At 36.1% G+C, this 12,460-nt stretch overlaps 1 protein-coding gene across 1 annotated transcript; it reads right to left on the bottom strand.

The window, feature by feature from the left end:
- Positions 1-9,304: 9,304 nt before the first annotated feature.
- LOC149779424 (major royal jelly protein 9-like) lies at positions 9,305-11,152 on the bottom strand. The gene has a single exon (XM_089940082.1). It carries the CDS (start codon positions 10,817-10,819, stop codon positions 9,431-9,433), a length of 1,389 nt encoding a protein of 462 aa, XP_089796208.1. The 5' UTR covers positions 10,820-11,152; the 3' UTR covers positions 9,305-9,430.
- Positions 11,153-12,460: the final 1,308 nt, after the last annotated feature.

The following is a 12,460-nucleotide window of genomic DNA, read 5'->3' as shown; positions in this document are numbered from 1 at the left end:
CTGGATGAGCTGTTTTTGTACCTGTTGGAAGGTCATAAAATCCAACGGTCTTACTAGTGTGTTGCTTAAAACAGTTGCCTCCCCTGACTTAACTTCTGTACAGCCTGTATAGCCAAAGCATGAACTATTTCTTCAAATGGATTATCTATCCATCGTACTAAATCTCTTTAATATTCTAACTGTATATCGTTATAAAAATAATTATTCCTTGTTACGTCAGAGCCGTCGTTATTGTTATCATCTAAATCATCATCACCATCATTATTATTGTATAATCCTTCAAACCTCATGGATAAGAATCCACAATAAATCGATCATTCTTTTTGTGAGCGATAATGTTATATTAATGACAAGTCGATACCGTTCACATGTATCGTTTTGATTGCAGAAATCCGTTATGTGCAAAACCAACATAATATGAATAGCATATATACTTTTCTTCCATGGTGTGCCCTAAAAAAGAAATGATTGCACATTACTGATGTGAAGAGATTTAAACATAGTACTTACTTGTGCTTATCGCACACCTCATTGCGCGTATAACACACCCCATTGCGAGGACGTAGACCCCAAGTCTTCTGGCTCATTATGCGACAGCACATGGAGGAGCGTTGTAAACAAACAAACACGCTATACGAACAAAGTCAATGATACGCTTCTAAGATCTTTACGTCACAAAATAATAAATGTACGAATTGCGCCGAGACATGGCGCGGGATATATTAAATATATGAATTTCGATATGTATTTCAGTCGGTTTTTTTTTTACTACATAATGTATTCGAAAACCTTATCGAAAACTCGGATTGGCTGAAGTATCAAATTGACAAATCGGTTTAGTACTAATTTATGTATCATATTGGTGCAAGCGAGGGTATGCAGGTTTTACAGTCACGTGTGTTGCATTTAGCTATGAAGGTGTCAGACCAAACCTAAGTTGTTACCGATGTCTATTTTACACACCCGTAGTGCTTCTGTGCAGACCTGTATATTAACCAGTACATGTCGCTATCAAACACCTCTCCATCATGAGCAATCTGAAAAATGTACTCATAATCACTAGAACATAAGAACGTATGTCATTTTCTTTTTTCATTGACACAAATAATTAGTGATACTAACGCAGAATCCCAAGAATCCTCCAAGGTTTAAAAAGCAGTCATGTGTTCAATAGACAATCCAACCGACTTCCTTTGTCACCTGCCACTTTTGTTTATGTTTCTTTTTTTACTAACTAGATAATGAATTATATATATCGACAGCTTCAAGCTCTTTAGGAAGCTAATGTTTGTATATATATATATATATATATATATATATATATATATATATATATATATATATATATATATATATATATAATTTCATAGTATACGCAAATGAAGTACATACTGTGCTTAGGTCCTACCCAAGGAAGACTATTTTGTGATTTATAGTGGTGATACAACGTAATATAATGTACCAAAATTCTGAATAAGAGCATGTGACATGCGAAATAGTCAAATCATACGAGGCTATGTTAATGCAAATGATATGCTGCCAGAACTGCTGTATTTTTCAAAAGTAAATTAACATTATAAAGAAATAAGGTTTACAAGCGAGGAAAGACCATGACTTTTGAATGCCTTAATGACAGCATTAGCAGATTTTCCTTGCAAATTTCCGACTTTTTCAGAGTTTGCGGATTTGAGAGCCAATTGCCAATTTCACCGAGTTCTAGTTTTGTTGAATTGAGTTCAGCCTCGGTAACTTTAATTCTCGCATTTCATCAATAAATAGAATATATTTGTTTGTACTGAGCGAAAAACGGATATATTTTACCAAATGAGTGAAAATACTGAAGTTTTTCAACCACAAGATAAAATAAATTTGCTATTCACTCGAAACAAGCAAGTTTTCTTTTAATTTTGGCTACCTAATGTATTTAACTAATTTAAATACCAGGGTTTTTTTACGATAATGTATGATCTTTACATTTTATGTTGTGCTGTTTTGAGTACAATTCTCTTTCCAAATCCATTATTAAAATTTCAAATGAAAAATGAGTATAGAATAGGATTATAAACTCGTGCTCTTGACTGACAGTTCACTACGCATACCACTAGTACAAGCAATGTATACTATGCCGAAAATCTTTGGTCATAATTATTGACGTCTATTTACTGCAGTGAGAAATATACTTTAGATAATTCACTCCAACTGACTGTTAAATTATTTCTCTTGTAAAGCCATTAATTCACAGACTAGCATAACATAAAGTTAAAATGTTTTGAAAAGTTACAATGGATAGATTCCGCTAATAAATAACGTGAAGATTCTTAGTTTAGGTAGCTTTCAATATTAAGCGTCTTTTGTAAGAAGGGAGAGAACATTTTTAACTCGGCAATTGTTGTATCCAAACCGAAATTTGCGCGCTTTGATTTAAAGTTCTATTTTGTTGCTTTTGGTGATTTTTTTTATAATTTCAATGTATAACTATGTATACCTGTCTCATGTTTTTCGCATATGTAAATTATTTAAAATACTCTTTTGCTAATCAGGAAAGAAAACTTGTTCTGATGTCGAACGTATTTGCAATCTATCGTTCTGTAAACATAAAAATTAATTTAAGTGAATTCCATTCTTTGCATTCCAATTTAAATAACGGTATAGACAAGTCTTAACCTCTCGATGAAGGTATAACATAGAGTACGTCATTGTAATTTCATAGACAAGTCTTAACCTCTCGATGAAGATATAACATAGAGTACGTCATTGTAATTTCATAGACAAGTCTTAACCTCTCGATGAAGGTATAACATAGAGTACGTCATTGTAATTTCATAGACAAGTCTTAACCTCTCGATGAAGGTATAACATAGAGTACGTCATTGTAATTTCATAGACAAGTCTTAACCTCTCGATGAAGGTATAACATAGAGTACGTCATTGTAATTTCATAGACAAGTCTTAACCTCTCGATGAAGATAGAACATAGAGTACGTCATTGTAATTTCATAGACAAGTCTTAACCTCTCGATGAAGGTATAACATAGAGTACGTCATTGTAATTTCATAGACAAGTCTTAACCTCTCGATGAAGGTATAACATGGAGTACGTCATTGTAATTTCATAGACAAGTCTTAACCTCTCGATGAAGGTATAGCATAGAGTACGTCATTGTAATTTCATAGACAAGTCTTAACCTCTCGATGAAGGTATAACATAGAGTACGTCATTGTAATTTCATAGACAAGTCTTAACCTCTCGATGAAGATATAACATAGAGTACGTCATTGTAATTTCATAGCCAAGTCTTAACCGCTCAATGAAGGTATAACATAGAGTACGTCATTGTAATTTCATAGACAAGTCTTAACCTCTCGATGAAGGTATAACATAGAGTACGTCATTGTAATTTCATAGACAAGTCTTAACCGCTCGATGAAGATATAACATAGAGTACGTCATTGTAATTTCATAGACAAGTCTTAACCGCTCGATGAAGATATAACATAGAGTACGTCATTGTAATTTCGCCCATACAACGTTTGTCTATCTTTGACGCAAGCTTCTTTGTATAGGAAACTATATGTACCGCGGCATTTTTGTGGTCTACATGTGTTTAAAAAAGGTGTTTTCAAACCCTACCTAAGGAATCAGGACGGTGCAAATTTCAGTAATGAGTGTCCCAAAGCCAAGTCTGTAGCAGGACTTGGACTCATTCATGTCACTAAAATTTTACTTTTCATTATTGATCATTCATGGCTTTCCGAACCCATATATACTTTATTTTATATTCATCTAATTCTGCACCGGTCTCCATATTTCCATATAATTATTATAGAGACGCATGAAACACTGTCCAATGTTATTTTCAAAGCCTATCATTTTATAAGGATCTATTCGTTGCACGTCCAGACGGTTAATACGGTACAAAATGTTTTAAAATGCTAATCGTCCCTTCCTTTATAAATGTCAGTTCAGTCAAACTCGACAGGACAATAAACCTCAAACCAGACTGTTAATGATTCAGCCTGGGGGATAATGACTATTACAAATATAGCTGTAAACATTTTAAAACGCTGCAGAAGGGATACGAATACACAGAAAGAATCCAACAAATCCATAAACTCAATTTTAATTTTTCTGTTTTTAAATCAGCTTCACATATACAGCAGTTGACTGCGATAGCAAACAGCCTTGCAGATATCGTTTATTTAAAAAATGAATATTTCTGTCATCTACCTTCAACAACAAATGAACGAATCAACACTTCAATGGCCATTACTCTTACACATTGAAGAGTCTCAAAGGTCAGTGATCGTTCGGGCTTAAACGGTCTACGTTTAGAAGCGAGCTTAGACAAATACAAGCTGAAATAGATATGATGTGAACAAAGTTATGACTTTGTGTGCTATGAAATGACAGCAATTCTTGCATGTTTTGTTTATAGCATCAAATTAATTTTCTCGACGCATCTGAGTGAACATTTGGTTGAACATCATTAAATGACCTCTGACCTATTGCATAGAAACGTAAGTCGTGTTCCTCATCGCAGATAGTGAATATTGGTCTATTTTATCAATGTATGTACCTTCAACAGTTCTGGCCATGCCTTTGTGTTGGAGGAAAACCAAAAAGCAGACTACAGCTGCGAAAATAGAGTACATTAAATAGCAGATTAACCACTGGCTACCCGTGTGCTGTACAACAAAATTCTTTGAATTGTTGTAAAAAGATCGCTAATTAAAATATACACCCACTGTCTATGATGGTTTCATAGACAGAGCTTTAGTTTCGTTTGGATCCAATCCAATCATTTCTACGCTGTTTGAAAAGATAACTGTTTATTATTAATTATTAAATACAGTCGATAAATCAATATTGTTTTTAATGCAGCGGTGGATTTCAATGTTGAAAGTTATTTGCCTGTTTGAACGCTTCCAGCTTTACAAGCATATCTGTTGTCTTCTATTTAAAAAAATGATTATCAAATTTTGATCGCCTTATACACATTTATATTATTTATTTTGCACATTATTACCATTTAAGGATTATTTGTCCACATGTTTGCCATTTCAGGATTAGATGTGCATGTGTTTGCCATTTCAGGATTAGATGTGCACATGTTTGCCATTCTAGGATTAACTGGACATATTTGTTCTCACGCATGCGACATAGAACTTTACCTGTTTCGCTCACCTTACTTTTCATATCTCTGTCTAGTTACCTCAGTCCGGTCGTCTCAGTCAAGGTGTCCACGGGCTAGGAACTACTTTTACAAAGAAGCAACCCTTGTTTTCTGCTGTGCCTGGCAGAGTTGCTATAAAACCCAACGACAACAACAAGTATATAACAAAGAGAAATTCACTCATAAAGAAACTTAAAGTCTCTTTAACTTTGAAAACACACACACACAGATTCACACACACACACACACACACACACAGCTATTTTAAAGAGCTCCAGACACACAGGCTATATACGTGTCACTGGCAACACAAATCCAAACTCTCACAAGAGCTACTGCAAAGCCGGCAAAAACCAGAAATGTGTTGTCAAACCGTTTTTCTTTACTAATTTTGTCAAACACCCACAATCGGCCCCCCTGCAATCAAACATAATAATGCGACTGCAAATTAAAACTCCTGCACTTGCCAACCAAAGTGATTTATTCGTCATTTTACGTGCTATACACAAAAAGATTTCCATGTAGCGTATCACTGCACTAGTGGTAGCAACACTTGCCATATTTCCAGGACAGAAAATATACATTTCCAAGAAAGTCAAGAATTAGACATTTTCTCTTGTCACTTCCCACTTCGTTTGAACTGTACCCAGTAGGCATTGTATTGCACAGTATCATACCGTTGCCTACCGTAGAAAGTTTTCCAAATTAGAACTGTACCCAGTAGGCATTTTGTACAGCACAATATCGTACAGTTGCCTCCATAGAAAGTTTTCCTAATTGGAACTGTATCCAGTAGGCATATTGTACTGTACAGATCGTACAGTTGCCTCCATAGAAAGTTTTCCTAATTGAAACTGTATCCAGTAGGCATATTGTACTGTACAGATCGTACAGTTGCCTCCATAGAAAATTTTTCTAATTGGAACTGTATCCAGTAGGCATATTGTACTGTACAGATCGTACCGTTGCCTATCATAGAAAGTTTTCCAAATTAGAACTGATGAAGGTTAAACTTTAACCGTATAAAATATATTAATTACTTATTGTTAATTTTATGTGACATTCGTCGATTATCTCTGATAATACACTAATTTCATGCGTAGAAGTTATGTACTTAGTTAGGATGGACAGGTCAACCCAATACACTTATTAATATATTCCTCTTAATGAGCAGTATTTGGAAAAGCAAGACCATGTGGCTCGAAATGCTCATTGCGCAATACTTCCAACACATAACAATTACATTTTGTCTTGCTTTGTTCTTTCTAAGAGCGGCATACATGGCTGGATTCTACTTAGAAAATTATTCTGATTGTCATAAAAGGTTACAAAGCCTGATGGCCTTTATACAGAGTGAGAAGCAACAGCACCCGATGAATAGACTAAATTGCAAAAGTGCAGGGTTGTCTTAACTTTAGTTGGAACAAAAATTGGGTGAGAAAAATAATCTATGTCGGTGTTTGTACCAGGAGAAGTAAATCCCAGACAATGGATCCCAGACAATGGCTTGTATCAATGCAATGAAATCCAGTCACTGGGTTACATTATTGCAACCCATTGACTGGTATTTCCTTGTCTGGGTCCAAACTCCAAAATAGATTATATTAGTCTTGCGTTATGTCTTGGTCTCCCTTTTGTCGTTTATGATTTAGTGTCATTACGAATCGGAATATGAGAGTCGGACAGGAACGTTTACAGTGGGTGACGTCACATGAGTCATTGGTAAGCTTTTTGAAGCCGAATAATGATACTTCACGCTATGCACCACATGACACGACCCAAACACCTAACACAATTAATTAATCCTATCTTCAATTACTAAACATGTATACTTAACCCTTTCCATAACCCTTCCTACATGTAGTCCGTAATCTGTCTGTATTCCAGTTTATAGAGCTGTTACCGAAAGAACACTCGTATTCTTAAGTTGGGTTAGAACAATAGCATTAAATGCCCTTAAGAGCGTTTAATCAACAAGAAGTGGTAACCAATTATTTGTTGAATTGGGTATAAGGAATAAAACGCCAACTGGACATGAATCAATAAGTAGCTAAATTTGCGTGAAAATAGTTCGAACTGTAATTAGTAACTGGTTACTTATTCCTTACTGAATCGGGAATAAGGAATGAGGAATAAGGAATACGTAACCAACTTGGTTTAAGTTTCGGCAGGTGGTCGTAACGTTGATGGTGGCGGCTGAGACGGCACTTTTCCTCGTTTCCTGTATGTACGTTTCTCTGTCTACATATACTTTGCATGCCGTAATTACACAGTTATGAGCTATTTTATTCCAGTTGAAATTTGAATTGCGATATTAATAAGAAAACCACTATTCATGCATAGTTACCATGAAAATGTAAACAGAAATGTACAAAGAAACACAATGCACGATTAATCATAAACGACACCATAAAGCAAGCCGTAAACATAGAACCACTGAATGCGAGTTAATGCCTGACAATTGCCAGACTAGTGCTGACCTCGGCTACTGACCACTTGAGTTCCGGTGTTAGGTGTATCAGGAATGAATTCGCATGAAATATGGCGAGGTAGTTATAACATCAACAGTATGAGAGAGAGAGAGAGAGAGAGAGAGAGAGGTATCTTTTAAATAACATTGCTTTACAGGGAGCCAATTATGTCAATAAATGTTTATCAGTTCTGGGTAAGAATTTGTTGTTATTGTTGTTATAGGGTTTAACGCCATTTTTCAGCACAAGATAGGCTATACATGGCGGCCAGTATTAATGGTGGAGGAAGAACCCGGGAAAACCCCGGAAAGAACCACCGACCCACGAGAAGCTACCGGCAAGCTTTCTCACATATCCACATTGACCGAGCCCGAGACTCGAACCCACGCAGACAGGGGTGAGATGGCAGTGATCCGTGACGGAGAGCGCTTTAGACCACTCGGGGCCCCTAAGAGTTTGTAATAGAAATAACAGTATAATACAAAGGCCCAGATGTCAGTGTGATACAAATAACAGTATAATACAAAGGCCCAGATGTCAGTGTGATACAAATAACAGTATAATACAAAGGCCCAGATGTCAGTGTGATACAAATAACAGTATAATACAAAGGCCCAGATGTCAGTGTGATACATGGCTAGTTTAGGTACGATAAATTAGATACATTTGATTGTTAACTACTTTTGAATTAGCTTTACAGAGTATAGCTGATATATGCTTGTCAATGTACAACGGGGTCAAGAAGATTATGACTAAGTAACAGCAAAAGATGGGGGGGGATCTATATTTTATACCTACCTCTAATATCGGTAAAATAATATTTAAATCTAAAAATGTTTTGCAGAGCAGTGTCCTTCTGATAATTTTTCTATTCAGATTTCCGATTAAGACTTAGAATGAATGGGTCAGGCATGAAGCTACCTGTTTCACTGTGCTTGGTGTACTTTATTAAGGACAATAAATAAGGACACTGGAGTAATATATTTAGAAATGGGTGTCATGTGTTCACAGAACGCACCAAAATGGACGGTACCTCGGACCTAGCGAAGGCGTGACTTCTGGACATTTGGATAATGTCATTGGGATGTGACATGTAATGTGTCATGGGAATTTTCTTCGGGAGGTGATGCCATGAAGGACATGTTAGGTGTAGCTGGGTTAGTCAAGGAAACTTACCTTGACAGGTGATAGGAAATGAGGTCATGCTGCATGTGCTGAGGGTTCTGTAATGAGCATTCTGTTTGCTTTTATGTATTACATTAATGTAAAGTTTGGATTTACAAGGAAAAGATAGATTTGGATTAGCTAATGAGTATGTTTTCTTATATGGAGGTATATCGGGCTAATACTTGTTAGTGAATTAATTATACATGTGTAAAGATCTAAGTTGTAGCCAGTGTACTGTTTTAACATTATTTTAAGGGCAACAAACGTCCTCAAGAATTTTGAGCTTCTTTGAGTTTGCCGTATTTGACTCAGTCAGTATAAACAGAAGATACCCCTACCTTCCACCACCGTCAGAAAACTCGATTAAGGGTTGAAAAAATTATCATAAGTAAACAGTATATCAAAAGGTTGATTCTTCTCGAAGGTCAGTACGTTGATAAACATTACAATATTATACTGAACACAGTAGGATGAAATTATGTAAACAATAAATAAATACATTATGTTTATTAAGCATTTATATGTAATTTACATTCTGCATATGAACAATGACGGTCCAAGTAGTCTGAGTTGCTGAGTCAAAATGGCCGACATCTTTAAGTGCTTGTACTATAGATGTCATCGGAAAAGAGAAAGAAGACACACAAATATTACCAATAAGATATTTGCAATACAATCTGAAACACCATTGGCGTAATTCTCTACTACTTTGGCCTTTGCGGGAATATATCCGAAATCATTGTAACTTTTGTCAAACACAAATGCCCTCCACACGGTATAGCTAGATTTCATATACGCATGTCCGTAATAGGGGTTGAAGAAGCGCTGGAAGCGGCTGCTGGTAAACCAAAGGTACCCTGTATCATCCAGTGCTAATGAATCTACCCACTGCATGTATTCGTTGGAGATCACAAGAGTGACACTCTCCATCTTAACATTGCCCTCTGATCCATAAGTAATAGTGTCGTTGCTTAAATCCCATTTGTAGATTGCATTCTCCGACAGCGCAGAAAAATACATATTTCCTGTCTTGCTTATAATCATGCCTTCACCCTGGGACGGTTTGAATCCTACTTGTCGTACAGCGTCTCCAAATTTGACTCCCCCTTTCGAGTTCCTGAGCACTGAGGTTGGAATCTGATATACACTGATTCCTGCCACGGCGCTGTAATAGACGTGAGTGAAGTTGGGTGAAATTGCAATTCCATTAATTCCTGTTATTACTCGAACTACCTCGTGAGCGATGGTTACGTTACTGTATTGCATGACAGGTGCCATAGACTCCATATGATGGAAGAAGTAAGAACTATCGCGACCTATGTCGTACACCACAAGCTTTAGGTCAAGGGTATCAGTTATATATAGGAAGGAAGCCTTTCCATTAACGTAATCCAAAACAAGATCGTTCAAGTAATTGTTGTCCTTCTTGGCGACCTTTTCGGGAAATATGTGACGGTGGACTTCTTTGTCGTTCACAATATCATAAATGACTAGTTTTGCCGGACATTTTACTCCAGAAATGTTGTTTTCAAATGTATGACCAATGTCTACAATATACATATATCCTTGAAGTGGATCTATCTCAACGTTCTGGACCGACTGTAAAGCATTGCAATCGCCCAATTTCTGCATCTCCCAACTTGGGTAGGGTCTCAGTAAAATATCATACCCAGTCACAGAGGTGGCTGAGGCAACTTGTACAAGAAAGTTTAGAGTAGAGGGAATGCCTTCTTTGAGACGTGGTGTGGTCACAAAACTCTTATTTTTGAACAATCTGATTCCATAAATAGCATTATTAGCAGGAATGAAGGCCTGCTCGTCTATTGCCTTGTGGCGCGTCATCTCATTCGGCCACGTGTAATCCACTTCCAGCCAATCGTAAAGAACCTCCGCAACGACGTTACCATGGTCGTGTCCTTCGTGACTATGGCATCTATAAATAGTTAAAAGAACAAAAATGACGTTGTGTATCGTTTGCCTCATCTCATCAGTATTAGACATATCCATGGACTTTGAACACAGTTGGAGAATAAATCACTCGCATTCTATATTCCAGGTTTTTCTTAGAAGTCCTAACGTCCAGTCTAACATATGCTATGGATTTTTTCGGCTGTTATAAGTTTCCTTCCGGGTGAGTGTTGTCTGAAAATAAATCGCCGCACCCTTACATTCCAATATTTCTTTTCCTACCTTGAAACTCGGTATATTTCAGTGTAATGCACATTACAGGCTTTCTAAACCAAGTGGATTCGATATGACACCAGTACAATGGAAATGTTAACAATAACTTGTCTTCTTTAAGTCAGGTGACTTGAATCTCTGCTCCAAAGGTCAATACACCACTACTAGAAAATGCATATTTTACGTTCATATACATACATTATATATGCAAATGAATACTATTATGATAATATGAAAATAATGAGAGCTATTCCTGTCAATTATAAGGATGTTTATTCTACTGGTACGTTATTCATGTCTATCAATCTTAAATCAACATGTTTTAAGTATTTCAAATTCACAAGTTATTTAATTCAGTTTGTTGTACATGCGTTCTTATTGTGTTGTCGAAAGTAAGCTATAAACTAAGGCTACATGTTTTTTTTTAACACATATGAAGGCCAAATACACACACACATATGCATATATATATATATATATATATATATATATATATATATATATATATATATATATATATATATATATATATATATATATATATATATATATATATACATCTCCTAGTAAAGTCTTTATATCTGACGTACAAAGTTTCCAAACTTTTATGACTGCGTCACCGTATCGTATCACAACTAAACCATAACACGGGGTTGTCTCCTTAACCATGACTCCGAGAGTTCGACGTCGACCGAGAATTTGTTTTGGGTGAAGGTCCGTACAATCATTTAATCGCTACGCATAAGTGCCATTCATTTTTCTTTATTTCTTCGTTTGAAAATACTGTAAAGTCTATCGGCATAAATGATAAATGTAAGGATCTACCTTAAATGGGCAATGCGTGACTTTGTTATTTATGTAGTGAGGTCTTATCACAGTCTTTGTATGTAGAGAAGTCTTTTCACAGCCTTTTTGTTATGTATGTAGTGAGGTCTTATCAGTCTTTTTGTTATGTATGTAGTGAGGTCTCATCACAGTCTTTTTGTTATGTATGTAGTGAGGTCTTATCACAGTTTGACAACTTGTAAGAGTTGGGTGAGCAAGCGAAAATGTTTTACCTATAATATTTTCAGTGGTAGGATGAAAACAAACAAAAGCGTGACACGTGTGAATTTAGCGATGTAAGATTTGATTAAGAACCATGATTAACCTTCCAAATTTACAAACCTTCCAGTGACTTTACCAGAGGGATTATCTTTCAACGCTCGTGTTTTGAGTGCTATTCTGGACTGTAGACCTTTACCATTAGGAACTTTCTAGTCAGTCCTATAGATCACAAGTTATGCTGCTGGTGGCCATTCGAAATACCTCGGCTATTTTTGAAACAAGTATTAACGGGAACTTGCGAATGCATCGAACTATTTTTTGTATTAGAGCACTGAATCATGATGTCATTCCAATCGCAGAAATAGCAAAGGCATTTCAAATAAATTGTGGGTTTTTTTCGCAGGCATTTCCGGCGAACAA

This window comes from Sinohyriopsis cumingii, chromosome 17 (genome assembly GCF_028554795.1).
Source record: "Sinohyriopsis cumingii isolate HCF-2022 chromosome 17, ASM2855479v2, whole genome shotgun sequence".
Lineage (NCBI taxonomy): Eukaryota > Metazoa > Mollusca > Bivalvia > Unionida > Unionidae > Sinohyriopsis > Sinohyriopsis cumingii.
This window is presented reverse-complemented; position numbering and strand designations above follow the sequence as displayed.